Below are 22,451 nucleotides of genomic sequence, written 5' to 3' on the forward strand. Positions count from 1 at the left end.
AACAGAATCTATCGACCCTAGTTTTGTGTTGCACTCTCAGACACAAAAATAAATAAAATAAAAACATCACTATAACATGGAAGAATTGTATTTGTTGTTGGTTTTCAAGTGTGTCTCTCCATGCAATTTTCTAAATGGCTCACAAGCCTTTATATAGAAAATACAAAACATCACATTATGCTTTTGAGAAGCCATAACATACAAGAGAGTAATGGAGTCTTAAAGTCAAAAAATCAATATTGTCATTAAGAAAATTTAATTCCTTTTGACTCAATTTTTAATGACTTAGCAATAAAGAATATATTATATATTTGACCATATCAAACATAAATAATATTTCTTTTAATTTGGGTTTGCATTTTATGTTTATACAAACATAAAGATAGTCATGAATAAGTAATGGACATAATATCCAACTAACAAATTCAAACCCAAATATCCAATATATGACATTTGCTAATTTTTAATATTTAGCCAAACTCATTTTGAACTTCCATTTCTCATTCAAAACCAACTCTGATTTTGACACACGAGTACACTACTTCGTAGTGTCAAACATTCGGTTATTCCGACGAACGTCTTCGTCCGGAAACATACCGGAAAATGGTCTTAAACCATTTCGTCAAAAACGAGTTCCAACAGTTAGTTCTATACACTTTCTATGAGCTCAACATTATCCCTTCTAACTTGTAAAACTCTAGTGTGTTTTTGAAGCTAATTGGTACTTAGATGAAATGAAGCTCAAGATGATCACGAGTACAAACCTTCTAAGGTTTTTTAATTATGGAATTGATTCGAGAAAAATGTTTTGATGATCGAATTAAGATTAACAACGCATTGATGAGCTCAAAGAGCTCCCTTCTAACTTGTACATTCTAGTGTTTTTGAGGCTAATTGCTACTGTTCTATTGTTTTTAATAGTATAGATTTTGTTAATCTACGGTGCCAATCACAGCTGATGTTTTCAAGACAGCTGGCACTTTTGATCCGAAGACCTCATGGGAGTCACCATGCTTGATGTTTTTTTTTGAAAAAGCACCATGCTTGATGTTGTTAGAGCTAATACCTTTGTGGTGTGCACTCATCTTCCTTATCTTGGCTTCCATGTAGAAATCAAATGGTAGCTCAGTTCTCTTCTTCTTTTATGGCCTTCGTGGTTTTAAATAGGCGGAAGTCATGAGTCTTGATTCCTCGAGAAGTTGATGTTTCTGTTGTTGGAGGACATGCAGGAGTTACAATTGTAAACTAGATTTTGACCCGCCATTTTTTAATGGCGGGTATATTTTTTGTTGGAAAAATTATTTATGTAATAAAATTTATGATTTTTGATAAATTATATATTTTGAATTTTTATGACTTATTTTTGATAAATTATATATTTTAAATCCGTAATATGATTTTATTTATTGAATCCGAAATTCAACTTATTTTACACTGATTTTTTTAATTTAAATAAAATATTTTATATCTTCAACTCTCTCTGTATTGAAAAATTTATTTGTGCGTTTCAAAATATTTTCTATAATTTTATTAAATTTAGTTTATGTGATTTAGTTTTTAATTTCAATGAAACTATTTTTTAAGAGTTGAGATAATTCAGACCCGTATTATGATTTTATTGATTTAATCATTTGTTATTTCAACTTGATTTTATTTTGAGGTTTCATTTAATAAATGCTTTCAAATAATTAATAACATGAAAGATTTTTAAAAAGATATAGCGTAAATATTTAAGAAACAAATTTTTAAAAATGTTAAGAACTGAATTATTAAATACTATTTAGTGTAAACGCAAATAATGACTTTTATTTGGTTGCAAATACTGACAGCAAAAAGGTACATACAATATTTGTAATTAATTGGAAAGTTAGGACCATATTCATAAGAAGTATTATGCTTTAATAGTATAGATGTTCATGCCTAACTGATTTTATAAATTGATAAAAAGACTGTTTATTTAGTAAAATAATTATATTAAATGAAAATTAAGTGACAATAAATGTAACACATTTCTATTTTTTATTTAAGTTATTATTTTATTCATTAAAACATGGCTTTGAATAATGTTTTTGATTACGTTATTTTCCACCGGTTGAAACTAAAATAATTTTATTTATTAAACTCAAAGTAAAACTTATTTTACACTGATTTTTTTAATTTAAATAAAAAATTTTATATCTTCAACACTCTCTGTATTGAAAAAATTATTTGTGCGTTTCAAAACATTTTCTATAATTTTATTAAATTTAGTTTATGTGTTTTAGTTTTTATTTTAAAATTTAACTTCTTTTTAAGAAGTTGAGATAATCCAGAACCGTATTATGATTTTGTTGATTTAATCATTTGTTATTTTAACTTGATTTTATTTTGAGGTTTCATTTAATAAATGCTTTCAAATAATTAATAACGTGAAATATTTTGAAAAGATATGGCGTAAATATTTAAGAAACAAAATTTTTAAAAATGGTAAGAACTGAATTATTAAATACTCTTTAATGTAATTGCAAAATAATGATTTGTTATTGGTTGCAAATACTGCCGGCGAAAAAGTACATACAATATTTGTAATTAATTGGAAAAGTCTAGACCATATTCATAAGAAATATTATGCTTTAATAGTAAAAATGTACATGTCTAACTGATTTATAAACTGATAAAAGATTGTTTATTTAGTAACATAATTATATTAAATGAAAAATTAAGTGACAATAAATGTAACACATTTTTATTTTTTTATTTAAGTTATTATTTTATTCATAAAAATATGGCTTTGAATAATGTTTTTGATTACATTATTTTCCACCGTTGAAACTAAAATATTCTTTTTACTAAAACGAACATTTAACCATATATAAAACTTAGTTATTTACATTTTTTGATTTTATAATTGGCACAAAATCTATATTGATTAACTAATAAATAAAAATCTATACTATTATTATTATGGTAATATAATTAATGATGTGTATTAATGTTAAAGTAATATAATTAATAAAATTATTAAGCTAATGAAATATGGAAATGCAATTAATGTAATACTACTATTCATGTTTCCAAATAATTTTCATTTATAATATTATACTTGTTTCCAAACATCTCAAAAATGTACTTCAACTTTAATAATATAGATGAATGAATTGTTATTTTAGTTTTAATTTAAAATAAATAAATAAAAATCAGGTTTGGATCCAAATTCCATTTTTCAAAATCCCGAGATCAGTATCTGAATAGCAATTTCACAAATTTTAATTCAGTCTGTTCCACACCTAAAAACATTAATCCTATAAATTCACTTAATATCATGTGTATTAGAAAACTTAAACAAATTTTTAAATGAAACTGCGTGAAAATGTGAACCACGTCAGTTTTCTGTCTTTTTCTAGGTCAAACGTGGACTAAGGATCTAAAACCATTAATCCTATAAATTCACTTAATATCATGTGTGTTAAGAAAAATCATAAGATAATATCCAAACTTAACCAATTTTAAAATCTGCGTGAAAATGTGGACCATGTCAGTTTTCTGTCTTTTCTGGGTCGAACGTGGACTAAGCATCTAGATATGTTATTAATGATAAGTTCTACAGTATTTGATTTTAAAACTTAGTTGTAAAGTCATAAATATAATCATGCAGAGCTACAATGTGTGCTGTGGGGTCTCTGAGATTTGCAGATGACTAAGGTAACCATTGCACTTGACTACAAGGAAGTGATGGAAGCGATAAACTCTCCCCAGAAATGGCTAAGGTTTCGCAATCTCTTGGAATAAGTGGAGAAGTTGAAAAATGGTTTTGAAAGCTTGACGTTCGAATGTGTTAAGGCGGCTTCTAATGGAATAGCTAGAGATATCGCTAAGAGTGTGCTACGGGATGGAAGATATCAATCCTATTTGGCGTTGGGAGGACTTTCCTGGTTGCACGACCGCATATTGAGAGAAAATCAGAGAAGTAACTTTTGATTCTTATTTAGAATATTGTTGCTTTAATTTCTGTTGTCTTGCCTTGTTGCATAAGGCACTACCTTCTTTGGAGGTTCTTTTGTAATGTGTTTCAACACTTCAGACGATCAAAAAAAAGAAGCCAACTAAAGAAAGGACTCTTTTGTTGTCGACTTTTTATATTTATCAGGCCCAACCGGAGAAAGTATAAGAGAATGCCAGTTTACATTAAGGCCCATTATACATATTAAGAAACAATTCGGTTAGCTACGTGTACGGCTGCAGCTCTTCTGAGAAACAGAGTCTTTCATGCGTTCTCTCGAGACTCGTGATTCTTTGGATGTTTGTAAGAAAGCCTTTTAAAACTAGAGATTGCTCAACCAATCCAAAACTGAATTTCTTTGTTAGACCGTTCTTTCAGACACCAAACTCTACTAAATCCTTTTTGAAACGATTGAGTTAGAATCCATCATCTTCTTCATCCTATCCATCTGAAAAACTTGAAACTTGAAACCGACCATCTGGCATGATTATTAGGTGAAGACTGATTTTCACAGAAGAGGATTCAGAACATATCTTTCAAAAAAAGATAAAACCAAGACAAGAGACGAAACTGGATTGAACTTGCGAAAGAGACACACCAACTTGATTCGGAGAGAGACATAAAAAGACAGCTCCGATTCCGTTTGATTTATTAAAACACAACAAGATCCCAGAGAGAGAGAGAGAGTTAAAAAAGAAAAAAAAAATCAACCCTTCGTTATCAAATCAAACCATTGATATTGGGAAGAATATCAAACCAAAGATTATACAGCTCACTAGTACACACCCACACAAACACTAATCAAACTATTACAACTCAACAAATCCCATATCTCACGCCTCCCTCTGCTTTAATTATGCAACTCAACATAACGGTTTAGCCCAATACTATTCCGCTAACGCAAGTCTTATGTTCTTCACAACATCTTCAATAGGTCGAGGAAATTTGTTGTCCATCTGCAGAAGTATTACAGAAAAATAAAAAACAATATATTTTGGGATGCAAAATTGAATATGCTAAAATTCAATATTTTTTTTTTTAACCCAAATTGAAATATTATAGATATCACCATGTTAAAAAGACATGGGAAGACCTAAGCATACAACTTACTATACAACCATCACAAAAATTGGGTTAGAAGCTCTAAACCCCAACACATCAACGCCAACCATGGCGGATTCCAAACAAAAAACAGCAACCCACTTAAACACCAGATGCACCTCTGTCATTCATGTAGAGATGGTCCAACCATCTAGGGTGACCAGCAGCTACATATGACTGAGTAAAACCCAAATTCCTTACACTCTGAGCAATGAAAGATGCACATCTGATTATAGCCCACGGACCAATCCTTAGTTCCCACGCTTCGAAAGCCTGCAACTCCCTCTTGAGCTCTCCCGCTTCAAATTGCCGAGCCGGTTGCAAGGCAGGTTTTTGGATGGCTTCAATCAAGTCATGAAAAGATGAAACAAACCTGACTTTTCGTTTCCGCAAACTCTTCATACTTTCCAGAACCCATAACCACAAGACCATTTGAGCTTCTCTCAAAGATCCCACCTTCACAAAAGCACGCCTACTATGCTCCAACACTTTGCCTTTATCATCTTTGACAATCCATGAGGCTCCCATGCTCTCATCCCTTTTCGCCCAATCCATTGCGAACTCACACTGAACCCATCCCACCGGAACATTTTGTAGCATCGTGGTATCCCCAGCAGTGGAGATCTGTTCCTCTGCTAGCTCCATCCCTTCCTGCACTTGTTGCGCTAGAAACCAGTCATCAGCTTCCTCTCTAGCTTTGGCCACAATTTCTTCTGCTTCAAAAGTTTTCCCTTCAAACATAAGGGAATTTCTATTCTTCCACAAGTACCACAGAATCCATGGCCAGCTACGCCTCGTCTCGATTTCCACTCTTTTATCAATTTTCAAGCTCAGCAGGTATGACATATTTGTGTAAACAGAGGAGACACTGAAACCATTGCAAGGCGAAGGGATATTAGACAGAGCCCAGCATTTTCGAGCAAGATGACAACTGAACAGCAGATGGTTCACTGATTCGCCCTCAAATCCACACAGTTGACACCTATCATCACAGCTCATACCTCTTTCTCTTAAGCATTCTGCCACGGGTAAGGCTTGAGAAATTGCCTTCCAGATGAAGGTCCTGATCTTCGGAGCTGTTTGAACCTTCCAAGTAGCCGATTTCAGGGGATTAATGGATGGTAGAGCTTCCACATCCCTACGGAGATCTTTGGATTTGAGCTGAGCTGCCAACCAATAGCCGGATTTAACCGAATATGCACCAGATTTGTTAAACTTCCAAACCCAAAAATCTTCCTTAGAAGTCACTGGTTGATTCTCTAGCAGGATTTGAACATCAGACGGCACAAAATTCTCTTTCAGCGCCTGCGTGTTCCATCTTCTATTCTGGAAGTCAATCAGTTCCCTGGCTCTCAGGTTGACATCAAAAGTGCAGTTTTTGATCCATGGGGCACGAGGACCATAACCATCCCCTTCATCTTCCAGCCATTTGTCAGTCCAAACTGAGATGGAATTTCCATCACCAACCCTCTTCTGAAGACCCTTGACAAGCAATTCCCTTCCGAAAAGTAAACTTCTCCAGGCGAAAGAAGGTCTATCTCCCATCTTGGCTTCCAGGAACCCAGAGTGAGGGAAATATCTACTTTTAAGTACTTGAGCCAGCAAGGAAGTAGGATTGGAGAGGACTTTCCAGGCCTGTTTGGCCAAGAGAGCTTGATTAAAAGCCTCCAAATCTCTGAAACCCATTCCCCCACTCTCCTTTGGAAGACAGAGTTTATCCCAAGAGATCCAATGAATTTTCTTGAGATGCACATCTGATCCCCACCAGAAGTTGGCCATCACGCTTGAGATATTGACACATAGCGTTTTTGGAATTTTGAAAACTGACATCGCAAAGACAGGTAGAGCAGACGCCGAGGTTTTCAATAATATTTCCTTTCCCCCTTGAGATAATTTCCTCAGATACCATGCATTTAACCTTCCATTGACCCTCCCTTTTAAGTAAGCCAGCAACTCCACTTTTGATCCACTGAAACATTCAGGCAGTCCTAGATACTTGCTCGAACCTCCTTCGTTAACAATGCCAATAATCCCCTGAATAGCAAGCTTCGATAGAGGTTCCACCTGAGTTCCAAATGTGATCGCCGATTTCTGCAAGTTAATGGTCTGTCCTGTCGCTCTTCCGTATATTTTTAGCACCTCATGTAAGACCCTCGCTTGATTCTCCGTCGCTTTACACATGAACAAGCTGTCATCAGCGAAAAGTAGATGATTCACTGATGTAGCTTGCTCTGAAAACTTCAAACCCTGGAGCAGACCGGAGCTTTCCGCAGAGTTCAGCAGGTGAGTAAGACCCTCTGTGCATAGAACAAACAGGAAAGGGGAAAGAGGATCACCCTGGCGCAACCCCCTCTGAGGCTTGATCCTTCCAAAAGGCTGGTCATTCATTAACACTGCATAGGAAACTGACGAGACACACTCCATGACCAGAGAAACCCATCTCGCATCAAACCCAAGAGCCTCCAGCAAAGACCTTAGGTAAGACCACTCTACCCTGTCATAAGCTTTGGACATGTCGGTCTTCACCACCATTCCATCATACATAAGCATAGGATTAACTCTGAGGCCGTGAACAAATTCATGCGCTATGCCAATGTTATCAGTGATCAACCTTTCCGCTACGAAAGCTGACTGATTAACCGATATGATCTCAGGAAGAATGGGCTGTAGGCGTCTTACCAGGATCTTTGAAATGATTTTGTACAGAACCGAACAGAGACTTATCGGCCTTAGGTCAGTCATGTACTCTGGATCTTGTACTTTCGGAAGAAGGCATATGAAGGTGAAGTTCCAGTCTGTTGGCATCCTTTCTCCTTCAAAGAATCTTTTAACTTCTAGCGCTACCCGCGGGCCAATCTCTCCCCAGTACTGTTGAAAAAAGAGACCCGACATCCCATCTGGCCCAGGAGCACTTGAGGATTTGATATCAAAAACTGCTTCCCTTATCTCTTCATCTGTCACCATCGCTATCAACCCCTGATTCATAGATTGTGTGACTCTTGCTCTCATACCTTGGAAGAACGGTTGATAGGTGGGGGGATTGGAAGATTTGAAAAGCTCTTGAAAGTAATCAATCGCCACTTGCGCTTTAGCACTTTCAGACCATTTCTCCATCCCACTGGCATCTCGTAGTTTGGTAAGCTTCCTCTTACTTCGATTGGCTTTAACTGATTCATGGAAAAAGTTAGAGTTGCGATCCCCATACTTTAACCATTTTTCCATACTTTTTTCCCGCCAATATAGCTCTTCTTCTTTGTAAGCTCTGCAGAGCTCCTTCTTTATCACTCTCACAGCATGCCAGCATGGGTAATTTCTTGATTGGAGCCACTCCAACCGCTCTTCCAAAAGATGGATCCTGTCTCTGGCGTTGAATTCTTTTTCTTTTTTCCAAACACTCAGAGCTCCTCTGCAATCTTGCAGGCGTTTTGTGACACAGCGGTTGGTAGCAGGCTCCTGTTTTCCCCTCCAAGCCTCAATTATTTTTTGTTTCACTCCCGGCTGGAATAAAAATTTTCTATCAAACCTGAACTGTCCCCTCTTTCTCTCCTGAGTTGCCTGCAGGTTTAACAGGACAGGTCTGTGATCAGACCCACGTTTGGCTAGAAAATTTTGATTAGATTCCGGGAACTCTCTTAACCACTCCCTGTTAACAAACGCTCGATCCAAACAACTTTGAATCCATTTTTTCCATCGCTGACCCGCCCAAGTGAACCTGATCCCCGACGACACCAACTCTTCCATGCCGCACACAGAAAGCATATCTCCAAAAGGTTTGAAAGATTCTTCAGATCTTAAGGGGCCTCCAGTCTTTTCGTCATTGTTGAGAATTTCGTTAAAATCCCCAATCAAACACCACTTTTCTCTTCTAGTAACCCCAATCCTAGAAATCCTTTCCCAAATTATATTCTTCCCTTCTGAACTGGGTTCACCATATATACAAGAAAGATAAAAACTGACTTCTCCATATTGAACAAACATGTCAATCAAATTCTTATCAGCAAACTTGAACTCTAGCTTGATGTTGCTTTTCCAAAATACTGCCAAGCCACCACTCAAGCCTCTAGGATCCACCGTATATACACCATCATAACCTAACCACTGCTTCAAATCCACAAGAATATCCCTACATTTTTTCGTCTCCATCAAGAACATGATCTCCGGAAAGTACGTACGCCGAATCTCCCGGAGCCTCTGAATTGTCAGGTCTTGAACACGGCCCAATCCCTGACAATTCCAGCTGAATATGTTCATCTAAGCGTCGGGCGATCCCTCCCTTGGGATCACCTTTGGGGTTTTAGACTTCGCCGAGACTAGAAGCTCCCCAACTTCAGTCTCTACCTTCCTCTTCTTGCTCCCCACAATCCTCTTACCAGAAGCTTTGTCCCAGAGAGCTCCCTCTTCCTTTTCAGTCAACAGTAGAGGTATCGGCTTCCTTCTTGATTTTGGAGGACGCCTACGCTGATAGGGTTTCCTCTTGGTCCCGGTCAAAGCACCTGATTCCGAAGAACCGGTACTAAATACCGTTGAACCTTCTGAGGTTCCCCTGAAGTTGCAACCAACATAAGCATCCTCACTGACAGCCCTTGAGTTAAAGCCATCGTCCCACTGTCCCATTGTTCCAGCTTTGATGGCTGAGCCCATCAATTTTTCTGACTGCGCCCTGCTCACTTTCGGTTTCTTGAGCTCCTCATAGCTGTAGACAATCCCTTTGCCCTTATCAAAATCTTTAGAAATGATAGGGGGAGCCTCAAGTCTTAACACCGTGCGCTGCAGATAAGGGTCTACTTCCACTGCCGCCACTGAGCTTCTCACTCTTTCCTCCCTGACGATGCGATCCTCATCTGTAGCAAGCAGCAGGTATTGTCTCATTTCGTCAAGTACCTCTTTCACTATCTTTGGTCTTCCTGTCACCAGACTGTTTCCCACCTGATCTTCAGAGAGAACACCAAACAGCGGATCACCTTCTTGTAAGACCACTTTTTTTGACTCCAGCTCCTTTGAAATAGCTTGACGTCTTGCCAAAGCTTCATCCTTTCTTTTCTTAACCACCAAAGGGCAGATCCCTCGCTCATGATTGAGCCTGAAACAGGTGAAGCACCGCTTCTGGATCCTTTCATAATTATAATGAATGGTCACCGGTTTAGCTCCTTTGATGTTTACTACTCTGGCTGTCTTGAGTGGGTTTGCGACGTTGAACCTGACTTTAACCCTCTCAAACGGTTGCGTTTGTGGCTTTGTGGGGTCAAAAATAAACTCCTTGACTTCACCCACCAAATCACCCAGCGCCAGAATCGCTCCCTCTGTGTAGTAATTCATCGGTATGTTGCTTATACGAACCCACAGGGGGATGAACTGTAGGTAGTCATCTGGTGGTTCTTCCACCCACCTTTCTATCGCTAGAGCCCACTCGTTGAAAGTGTGAACTCCCGCTTCCACTACATCGAGGAGGTCATGTTCCTGATCAAAGAAGAATTGAAAACGCTCTGTAGATAGCGCGATTCCTCGGCATTTCCCTTCTTTTCCCCACTTTCTTGGCATCTTCCAAATGAGAGTAGACATTTTCTGACACTCTGGGTTTAAAGTTCTACCCACCAAACTCAGCTTGTTCTTCTCGTTAGAGCAAAACCCCGGCAGATCCGGCATTTCGAACGGCTGCTCTTCTTCTTCCAGAGACATAGCCATGAGCGCTCTATCCATTGCCGCTGACATGGTCACCAACTGATCTTACTTCAATACTTTCCTTCAGGATACGAATTTTCACCGATTGCAAACTCCAAACGAACACTGCACCAAATCTCAGGAAACAAGAACCCTAGATTTTCTCCCTTTTCTGCGTGAGAATAGTTGAAAAAAGTACCACAAAGTGGTTGAAAAGATAAAGCAAAACGTGTTTTCCTTGCTAAATTTTGGGCCCCACACTCCACTATCTTACTTCCACTTGAGAGAAAAACTTTAGCCCATTCCAGGGTCGCTGCTAAAATTCAATATTACTCTCACTTTTCATTATAAGTTATTTTATTATATATATATATATATATATATATATATTATATACACATATGTTTCAGAATTTAAGTTAGTTTCATATCTCCTATGAAACTTTTGTATTTAATCAGAAATATTTTATAAATGTTATGATTTAGTTAAATATTTGATTTATATGTATGAAATTTTCTTTTCAAAATAATTTTAAGAAAAATTGTAATTTTAACTAAAACTTATATTATGAAATAAAAAGAATATAAAATAGATAGGTTTTACCTTAGAGAGAATGGTGATAACGAGACTTTTATTTCCAAAGGGTAAAGTAAAACTATTCACTACTTCAAGACGAAACTTCTCCAGTGAACTCAAGATCTTAACTAAACAACCTCTGTTTTTTTCACAATGGATCCTAATCAGCAAATCTCTGTCTGAAACTCGTGCTTCAATCATAGGCATTGTCTGCTTCAAGATGGAAACTTCATCTAAAGAAGAAGACGGAGGAGAAGCTGCACAGCAAATTGAAGAATAAGATGAAGAATCATCTTCCACGTACACTTGAGATCTCTTTACCAATATAACCGATTGATCCATTTTCTTGGTTCCAACTCGCTCTTCCTCCAACTTCTTCACGCGTTCTTGAAGTTGTTTCAAATGTTTAATCGCGTCTTCAAGAACGCTTGCCTTATCAGCCTAATTATTCATAAAAATTGTGTTTATAATCAATCCTTAAAAGACATCACATTCAAGATTTGACGAGTAGAATGGGCCACCAAAGATTTAAACATTTAATTGTTTACGAGGAAAATTAAATAAAATAAAACATTTTAAGATATGAAAAGAAAGGTTTATAAAATGCAAACGCGGACGCAAATATAAATTTGTTCTTCTATTTAAGTTTGGATCTTATGCTTACAATTATTAAAGGAATTTTGCTTAAGATATTCAAAGTAATATTCAAAATTAAATAAATATTCAAAACAAAATATTTTTAAAACAAATAGTTGTGGGCTAAACAAAACAAAGAAATGGTTTCTGACCTTTTTGAGGCCAGGAAGAAGAGCAGAGAGAGCAATCAAACGTTCGTTGAGCTTTTGTCGACGTTTACGTTCAGCCAAAACATGTTCTTTCAATAGGTGTGGCTCTCTTTTTCCTCCATTAATACCACACTCTTTCCTTTTGGACCCAGCATTCTGATCCATGTTTGCTTGGTTGGAGAAGTTAAAAGATGTCTCGGCCACGTTCATCATCGGTTCTTGAGCCCCGAACGAGATCACTTGCGGCGTTGTGAGTGAACCAGAAGAAGATGATGATGATGAAGAAGAAGATGTTGAGTTGACTTTCAGTTGCTTTGTAGGTCTCTCGGGTATCAAAATGAACCTGGATTCGGATCCTGAACCCAGAACCGGGTTCTGATGATCCGTAGTTTCTCCAGGCACCAACGGAAAATCGGATTCCCAATCATCAATCAAGTACTCGTCAGTGTCCAGCATCAAATCCGTAAAGCTTGAATCTTCCATATTGCCTGTGGAATTTCAAAAAAAAAATTACAAAAACTTTTACTTATTATTTAGTCTTTTTTCAAGAATAGCTTTCTTGTTCTTGATATCAGAAATCAAGCAAGCAAAGTAACTATGAAAATTTTAACATGATAACCCAAAAAAAAAAAAAGAAGTATTTATGAAAGAATAGAATTTGGATAAGAAAGCATATACTTACTTTTGTTTTTGTTGGGGAGTAAGTATTATGTCTTTGTTTTGTGTTTCTGAATGTGAATGTGGAAGTGAACTCTTTATAGTGGTTTTGGACTCGACGCGGCTTCATAATGTTTAGGCATGTATTGGTTTGGGTGTGATAGTGTTTGATTTTTTTTTTATTAGTTTGTATTATATAATATTGAAAAGAGCATATGGGTTAAAACAAATGTATAGTTTTTATGAAATTGGCTGACGAGTCGCATGTCCAAAATACCACAATATCGAGCAACCGGTTACCCAATCTGGTAGGTTTGCATTTTGTTTTTCATAAAGTATGAAGAGATCTGTTTTTTTATATAAACACATGTATATTCAATTGTAAAAAGTTGATTTGTTTTGTTCAAAAAAAAAGAGAGTTGATTTTTACTTTTGCAGTAGAAATAGATATAATAAATATATTTTATTGAAAAGGCCTTTTTGTAAAAAAGCTTTTTTCTTTTAATAGACAATTATATTAAAGTCGATTACGATTCCAGAGATCTATCTAGTTCCAGAGACGGTTTTCAACTGTTTTCAAAATCTATTAATTGGGTTCTTTAAAGTCGATTACGATGTTTGTAGTCGATTTAGGACTACAAGTGAAGCTTTTCTTCGGGTTTCTTCTCTCCTTAGCCACATCTATTTTTTTATCTTGTTTTAGCTATTTTCATCTATCAGTTTACCATCAAGCTTTGCTTCCGTTGTAACCAACTTAGCCTATCCGTTTTTAACTTTAATATAAGTATTTGGTGTTCAGAAAAAAAGACAATTATATTATGGGATAATTTGAAAAATACTCTAAAAATAGTTTAAATTTTGAAAATACACTTCTGCTTCTTGTTTTTGAAAATTGCCCTTTACTAGATTTGAAAAGACATTTTTTTCCAGCTTAGTTATTTTGATAAATAAAAAAACGAAAATACTAATAATAATAGAATAATAATAACATTAATAGTAATACTAATATGTTTAAGATAAATTTAAGCTTATAATTTTTTAAAAGGAATACCCTTCAGTTTATCTTTCTATTTAGTAGTATTTCTGTTTTTTATTTAACTCATGAATTACTATGTGTTTTTAGGTTGTTCATGTTTATCATTTTTAATAGCTAAATATAACCAGAAACTTAAAGTGCTACTGAATCACAAAAGAATTATTATGTTTATCTATTTCGTTTTCACTATTTCTGTGTCCAGTTCATCCATTGATGGGCTCTTATGTTTTCTCAGATATCATTGCATATGTTTAGGGCAAACCCAAATGCAACAATAAGTTGTATTACGAGAAGAAAAAACACAGAGCTTCTTGTTCTATAAGTTGAACACAAAAGGAGAACTAATTTCAGAACAAAACATTAAGCATAGTTAGACACAGTTAATCTAAGTTTGATATCATGAAAGAACCCAATTATAAGTTTTTAGAGATTATTTACCGACCCGAATGAGGACATACAAATTTTTCAATAAGAGGAAGGAGAAAATGCTTGACAAAAATGGAGAACTAAAACGATTCAAAAAGATAGAGGAAACATTTGTTTTCTTAACAAAGAAATACATTTAACATATATGTTAATAAGATACTGGTTAGATACTAATAGTATTATTTTACAATAAAAACCAAATAAATCTTATTCTTTTTGAAATTATTACTTTAAATATTTAAATAATTATGATGACGAAAATCTATGTTAATCATTTCATTTACAAAAGTGTAGAATTAAAATATTGGACAATTTAGTCATTTCACATTTACAAAAGTGTATTTTTTAAAAATTTAAATAATATTATAGTTTTCAAATTAATATCTCAAATAAATGTATTTTCCAAATTTTCTCATTATATTAACTGTTTGTTGACAAAAAATACAATTATATCAGTTTTTATTGGTTTCACAAACATTGTAGTTTTTACCCATTTTATCTATACTAGTTTAAACAATTAATATATCTAACAATATTTTATTTGTAAATTGTTTACCAAACGATTATTTGGTATTTTAACTTTATTTTAAAACTGTGCTAAAACTTTAAAACCATGTTCTTAGAATTAAATAAAGTAAAAAAATTATATAGTTTGCTTGTACTCAGCCGATAAACTTTCATCATCACATGAAAATAATGTAAACTAATTCTTGATCAAAGATAATTGCCAAAAATATTATATTTATGATACTATTTTTCATATTTACATTAGCCATTATTATCCTTACTTTTAAAGAGGAAAAAAACATTTATAATCCTAGAATTTACTAATCTGAGAGGTGTAGTAGGATTTAGGGTTCAGTGTTGAAGATATAGGGTTTAGAGTTTAGCATTTAAAGATTTAGGATTTAGAGCTTACAATTTAGAGTTTATGATTTAAGGTTTAGGATTTGAATTTCAGAAAACTATTACTCAAAAACATAATTTTAATTATTTAATTATTTATTTAAATATTTATTTAAATATTTATTTAAATATTTATTTATTATATATAGAAAGAATAAGGGTATAAAAATCTTTTGCCTTCTAATAAATTTTATTTTTTTTAAATGTCTTATTAATTGTGATAAACGTAAATAATGGTAACCACAAAATGATACTCCCGTATATCAAAACAAGGCACAAAAGACTCCCGTATATCAAAAAGGCACAAAAGTTACTTTGTTCATTTTAGTTATTCACCTAATTAGAAAGTCCATAAATTGCTATGTACTTCATTTATCCTTCACCTTTTAAATTTAGTGTTATAAAATGCAGTATATGTTATATACTTTTATGTTAAGCATAATAATTTTATGTTATATAATGTTTTACACAAATTGAAATAAACACACACATAATAACATTTTAAGTGGATATTATACAATTGTGGACATATAAACAGATTCCATTTATATTCAAAATTTAAAATTCCAATCTAGTTATATATAAATATTTTATACTACTTATCTTATTTACTTAAAATTATTAATTTACTTATTTTTGAAATAAATTTAAATTTATATGTTTAACTATTGTTATGTGTTAAACTAGTATTATTTTATAAGTTAACATCGCATATACTTAACTATATTTCTCTTAATTGTCAAAAAAATAATTTTATGTAATTATATATATTATATAATAATTGTACACTATATATATATATATCTCTCTATGCTTTGTTTAGGCACTAGACACTAAATAGTTATATACTGTCTAATGATCATTTAAAACGTATTAGAGTATTTTCAAAAGACATTTTACAATTTTGAATATAAATTTTTTTTCTTTTCAAAAAAATATTTAAAATTTAAATAATAAAACTTAAAATATGAAGTGTTACTACTCAAATTTTAAATTAAAAACTTCATTTCATATTACTTGTTTTTGCATTTTGGTCTTTAAATTACCTATTACATTTATAATTCTTAAATATTTTTTCATTTATTATTTTACTTAAGTAATTTTTATATATAATAATTATTTCAATAAATTTAAGTTAGATACAACTTAAATAATTAATATAAAATTTAAAAATATTTAAAACTTGATTTAGACAATAATAATATTAAAAACTTAAAAAAAATCACTAATCGATCATATATGGAAGTGTTATAGAGATGATTTTATAGAATATTATGATATTTTATTTGTAATTTAATAAAAAAACTAGATTTTGATCCGCACAGACATATTTTTATAAAATATGTTATTTTTCATGTCAATATTAAAGTTGAGAAAAATTCGAATATAAAAAATCAAACCGATCCCGACCATAATGAAGTACAAAACCGAACCGAAATTGATTAAATATCAAAATTTTATTATTTAGATAAAACCGTAATATTTCAGATACCTGAATGTATTTGAAATAGAGTTATATACTTGTATATATTATTTTTTTAGACTTAATGTATATAAAAAAACATCCAGAATATATATATATATGGTACTTATAAGTTGGTTTAAATAATTTAAAATATATATAAATAGTCAAATGTAAATATCTAAAATAGTTAAAGTATACTCAAATCACCAAAAATACTTAACATAATTATTGATTATCTATCCAAATATTTAAATCAAACTAATTTATATGTTAATTTCAGGTATCCTGATATATGCTATTCAAATTTATATGTAATATATTATTTTGTTTATATATTTTGAGAAAGTATATAATGAATTTAAATGGGTTATCCGAACATGAACAAACCCGCAAAAATTCGAATCGAATCCAAACCAAAATTTAGAAATATTCGAATGAGACTGAAATCTTTGACCCCGGAAACCCGAAACCCAAATAGACCTAAACTGAACCGAATGGGTACCCGAACGCTCACCCCTAATTAACAATCTATTTTTTCCTTTGAAAACACTCCAAACATATAATTAATAGTATTTTATATGTACTATCATATAAATAATTTTTTGATATAAATCAATTTTAAATTATTATTTTAATTTGAAATATATATACACAATTTAAATTTTATTTTATGATTATTTTAGATAAATGATATTTTAGATAACTAGATTAGCTCATTTTTCTTATATTTTACAGTTGACACAAATATATAATTTCTCATAATATAATAGATTTCTAGTTTTTTTTAATAACATAAATTCATTTTTTTATTATACTGCTATCTATGTTTTCAAACAGACCTATTTTTAAACTGATATTTATGTTTCCAAACAAATCTATTTTTTTAAACTGATATTCACGTTTCCAAACAAACCTATCATTTAAATTGATATCCAAATTTTCAAACAAACATATTTTTAAAGTGGTTATCTATGTTTCCAAACAAACATAATTTGTACTTCAGGTTTAATAATATAGATTATGTTTTCTTGTAAAATTTTATGTTGTGATATTTAATTAATGAATGTTTCTGTAATATTTTTGTATATGTACTAGTTATTCATAATATTTTATGAATTTAAATTAGTTATGACAAGTATAAAGGACCATAATATAAAATATAAATATTTTTAAAATTAAACTTGAAGTTTTGCTTTTGGAAAACAATGCATTTAAACTTTAAAATATGAAATTTTGTAAACTTCAAAGTATAATATATTTTTGGAGATATGTATCGTTTGAGAATTTTAAATGTACTTTGAAGTACATGGATACTATGTATCGTTTTAGATGAACTTGAAATTAATACGTGGAGATTTGAGCAACTGCAGATGCGATGAGATCTGACATTGGAAAACTAACATTAAAGCAGTTTCATTTTTTATAGTAGCTTCCTCCAATAAATGTATCTACTTGAGATATATTTTGAGGGTCTATAACTTTCGTCTTTCGGTATGGTACAACGTTCTTCAAGCATGGTGGAGGAAAAAGCATATGAAATATGGTTGTGATAAAATCTAAAAAACAGAAACTAAAACCTTTAGCTGTTAAAATTAGAAGTATTCAATCTAAACTTTAGTTTGGTTTTAAATCAGTTCTGAAATCATTTTTGGGTTTTCAGTTTATAAAAAAGATAGAAAATATATATTCAAGGTAAGATTCTGTATATTACAAATAGTTTGGTTTTTCTCTTTAAATTTGAATTTTTTAAAACACATCTTTAATATTTATTTAAAAAGATGGGTTCTGTTATTTTTTTTTCTTAGTATTAATTTTTGAGATATCAGTTTGAAAATGAATCCACATTTTACAAAATAGTAAAATATAAAGGTAAGTTCTAAAAATATTACATTTTTTAAAAAAGTTATTCCAAAATAGCACGTAATAATAAAGAGTGGTTAAAATAGCAATCGTGCAACATTAAAATGCCTAAAATATATAGTAGCATTTTTGGATAATTCCAAATACCTTAAAATAACATAAAAGTGTGTTTCTTAAAAAACATGAAAATGGTTTCGTTTAGATATCTAGATGGAGGCATGGCCAGTCCTGAGTCAAACCTAATAAAACATTTGCCTCAAGCTCTTAAATTTTATGAAGTAATTCATATGGATATAAGTTTTTCAAATTTGTAGAAAAAAGTCTTTAACATCCAAATTATTGAATTTTTTTACTCGTATTCAGTCTCCAAAATCTTAAGGCCGACATATATGTATTTTAACTTTTTGAGTATATGTGTTCTGAATTTTTTTTTTGACAATTTTCTGATATTTAATTATTATTATTATTTAAAGTAAAATGAATCATATTTTAAGTCTGATGGAACTGAATGGCCATCCAATACGTACGATGGTCTGTCTAGTTCTCGTAATTCAAGTATCTCTATTGATATTTAAATTATTCTTAGCCACTATAATGTTTTAAATAATCACGTTTTTCAAAAGGCTGTTGTACTAAATGTGGGGATTGCAAGCCTCCCAGATGCTAAATATACAATTGTATAGTTTCTAATTTGCCTATCACTGTCCAAAGATCAAATCATTAGTTTTACATATGAAACTAGATGATAATCTGCGTATGCGCGTTGCTGAATGTTTATAACAATGTTTGTTTATTAAATGGTTTTTATATTTTGCAGCACTACAGGTTTGATCGATTGTAAAATGACGAATACAAATGTTGGTCTCTTAAATGTATCATCGTTATTGAAAAATTCACGTATTACAAATCATTTTAATTATTTTAAAGATTTTATATGCACAAAAAGAATTAAGTTTTGCAGCCGACACAAATCACCTAAAACCAGATATGCAACATTGATTGTAAAATAACGAAAGAAGATTAGATTTTCTGCTCTCGGTTTGTTTATTATTGACTCTCTATAAGTGATTTCATTTTCTATGTCTATAAAATGTGCTTTTGTTCTCGTTTATGTTTCACTAATATGAGTTTTTTTTCTTAACTTATTCTGTGAATTTTGCGAATTACATAAATACTTCCTCCGTTCCCAATTTAGAAGATGAACATCCATAAAAATTAGTTGTACTCCAAGTACATATCTAAAAATAAAATTTTTGAACAAAATCACCTGCAAACTGTATTCACAGATTAGTGTTTAAAACTAATATATCAATCTCTTATAGAATATAAGTGCAGACTCGAAACATACATGTTTATCTAGTATATATTAACCAGTTCAGTGTAAAAACATCTAATTCTAGAAGAACAAAACAAATTACTTATTTTATTAACCTAGGCTTTTGAAGTTTAATTATTTAAGAGTACCGATAAAAAATATATATATATATATATATATATATATATAATAATTTACCATTCTAATATATGTAAAATATTGCAGAAACTAAGAATTATTTTATTTATTAAATGATAAACCAGAAGTTTATAATAAATATGTCATCTTTCTCATTCTTACAATTATAATAGCTAAATATGATATTAGAGAGAGAAAATATTAGACGAATGATCAAATCTCTCATTCTTCGAACAAAGTCAAAAGGAGATAATTGAAATATTGTTATTTTATTTTATTAAGATTTTTTTGGATTAAAAATCAAAACTAAGCTATTTTATCCATATAAAATAATATATATATGGTGTTTCCAATATTAAAAATCACTTCGATTTAAATAGTGTATTTCTAGGATTGCCAGAATCAAATAACATATTAGAAAACCACTACTTAAAAAATAATTTGTGTACATAAAATTATATACATTATAGTAAGCCCATAAATCAATATCAATACCTTTTGTTTACTTACCATCATTTTTAAGTAAAGAAATCAAAACAATTATTTATTTACTTTATATAGTTGAACTTTAGTGATATTGACATATATATAGTATATTTTAATATAAATATTTATTATTGATACTTTCTACTCATATGATTTTATTAAATTTGTATATTTGTTGTAACAGAAAATTAAACCATTGATCACAAAAAATTGAATATGATATTTTTCAATACAAATTTAAAAATTAAAATATTAAGATCTCAATAATTTTTCAATGCAAATTTTGAAATTAAATTATTTTTATATTTTATATAGTAGATAATTTAATTTAAATGATATAAATGTATATTTTAAATATAAATATCTATTAATGAGGCTTCATATTCATACGATTTATGATCATCTGTATCTTGCTTGAACAAAAAAATAACATTGATCACAAATTTTTCAATGTGAGACTTTGACGATTTTTAATAATTTATAGTCGTTTTAATAACTCAAAATATTACATATAAAAAACTCATTTATTATTATATACTTAATGTGATTGTTTGATTTCTTTTAATACTATAAAATTAAACAAAAGAGAGAGAGGATAAAAAATGTTATCAAAAATGTATCTGTAACATCCCGAGTTGTGATATACGGAAAGGCTTAAGAGAATTGATTTGGCTACCTATGTCACTAAAGTTGACTTACCTTTTCCGGAACACATCCTGAAAGAACTCTAGAAGCGTGCTTGAGCTGGAGTAGTGGAAGGATGGGTGACCTATCGGGAAGTGATTCGCGATAACGTGTTAGTGAGGCCAAAGCACAGAAAAAAGTCGGGTGGTGATTGCAGGGTCAGTAAACAATGATTTGGAGCCTTGGAAAATTAACGACCGACCGTCGGATGGGATGGGGTCCACGGGCCGAGAGAGCGGGCGTGGGTGGTCCATTAGCCATGGACGGGTTGGAGCGTTACAATATCATTCATAATTATTAATTTTCATATATATGTTAATATTAGATAATTCTGTCACTTTTATTTAAGGAAATAATTATTATTTTGTAAATTACTAATCATTTTGATAGTTAATTTAATAAAATGTATAATGCATATTTATATGGACCAACTTATTTTTTAAAGATTATAACAATTATCTTATTCTTGATTCTAAGAATCATATTAGTGATAACACGTGTCTATGAAAACATGTTGTAATTTTTTAGAATTAATATATAAGAGATTTTGTTTTTACTTAAATATAGTCAAAATAAGTTTTATTTAGATTCAGATTTACACTTACATATCATCAAAATAATTAAATATATCTTCTTGAGTCCATAGAGTTTGAATAATGAAGACAATTGTATAATTTCTTTAGCAAAAAAAAGACTGTATAACTCCTCCTTGTTTGTGCAATATTGTGAGGCTCCCGTTGAATCTGTCTAGACAATAATTAAATAAATAACAATGAGTTTTAATAATTGTGACAGTATAGCATCCACGTTATTTCTGGCATTTGTGTGCCCTGATGCAAAGACCTATGGTTGTGCATAGATTACGAATTTTATTAATCTTTTACTTTTGTCTACACTTTCGAATTGCGATGACCAGTAGAAAGAGGCCATTTAGCCTGACGGTCATGCGAACGTACCTACCGGATATGACAAATCTCCGGAACGGCTGCGGATGGTAAGTTGCATAATCAAGTAGACAAGAGAGTTAACAAAAAAACTAGGATAAATTAAGAAAATTGTATATACTTTTAAGAGAATCTTAAGATACAATTTTAGAGAAATTCACACATGATCAAATGAGTAAAGCTATCGGACGAAGTCATTCGAAATAACATTTTACTAGACTTTTATCCACGTTTTCAAAGCGTAGAATTATTTTCGAAACAAACCAAATTTATATGATATAAATTTATATTTTTGATTATGTATCTATATTTAAATGTTACACATAACGCATTATATTAAGTGTTTTGAAACTCGTTCTGGATCGGCACTAAATTAATTAATTTTATTTTATTATTTTATTTTTTGTCAGCACTAAGTTAATAAATTTGAAATTT

At 31.5% G+C, this 22,451-nt stretch overlaps 1 protein-coding gene across 1 annotated transcript; it reads right to left on the minus strand.

Annotated features, from left to right (window-relative positions):
• Positions 1-4,692: 4,692 nt before the first annotated feature.
• Positions 4,693-12,939, minus strand: LOC108812463 (transcription factor NAI1). Its single transcript, XM_018584732.2, has 4 exons — positions 12,782-12,939; positions 12,103-12,587; positions 11,342-11,755; positions 4,693-4,935 (listed from the first exon to the last, which is right to left on the minus strand). Exons 2-4 carry the CDS (start codon positions 12,580-12,582, stop codon positions 4,867-4,869), a joined length of 963 nt encoding a protein of 320 aa, XP_018440234.1. The 5' UTR covers positions 12,583-12,587; positions 12,782-12,939; the 3' UTR covers positions 4,693-4,866.
• Positions 12,940-22,451: the final 9,512 nt, after the last annotated feature.

This window comes from Raphanus sativus, chromosome 6 (assembly GCF_000801105.2).
Source record: "Raphanus sativus cultivar WK10039 chromosome 6, ASM80110v3, whole genome shotgun sequence".
Lineage (NCBI taxonomy): Eukaryota > Viridiplantae > Streptophyta > Magnoliopsida > Brassicales > Brassicaceae > Raphanus > Raphanus sativus.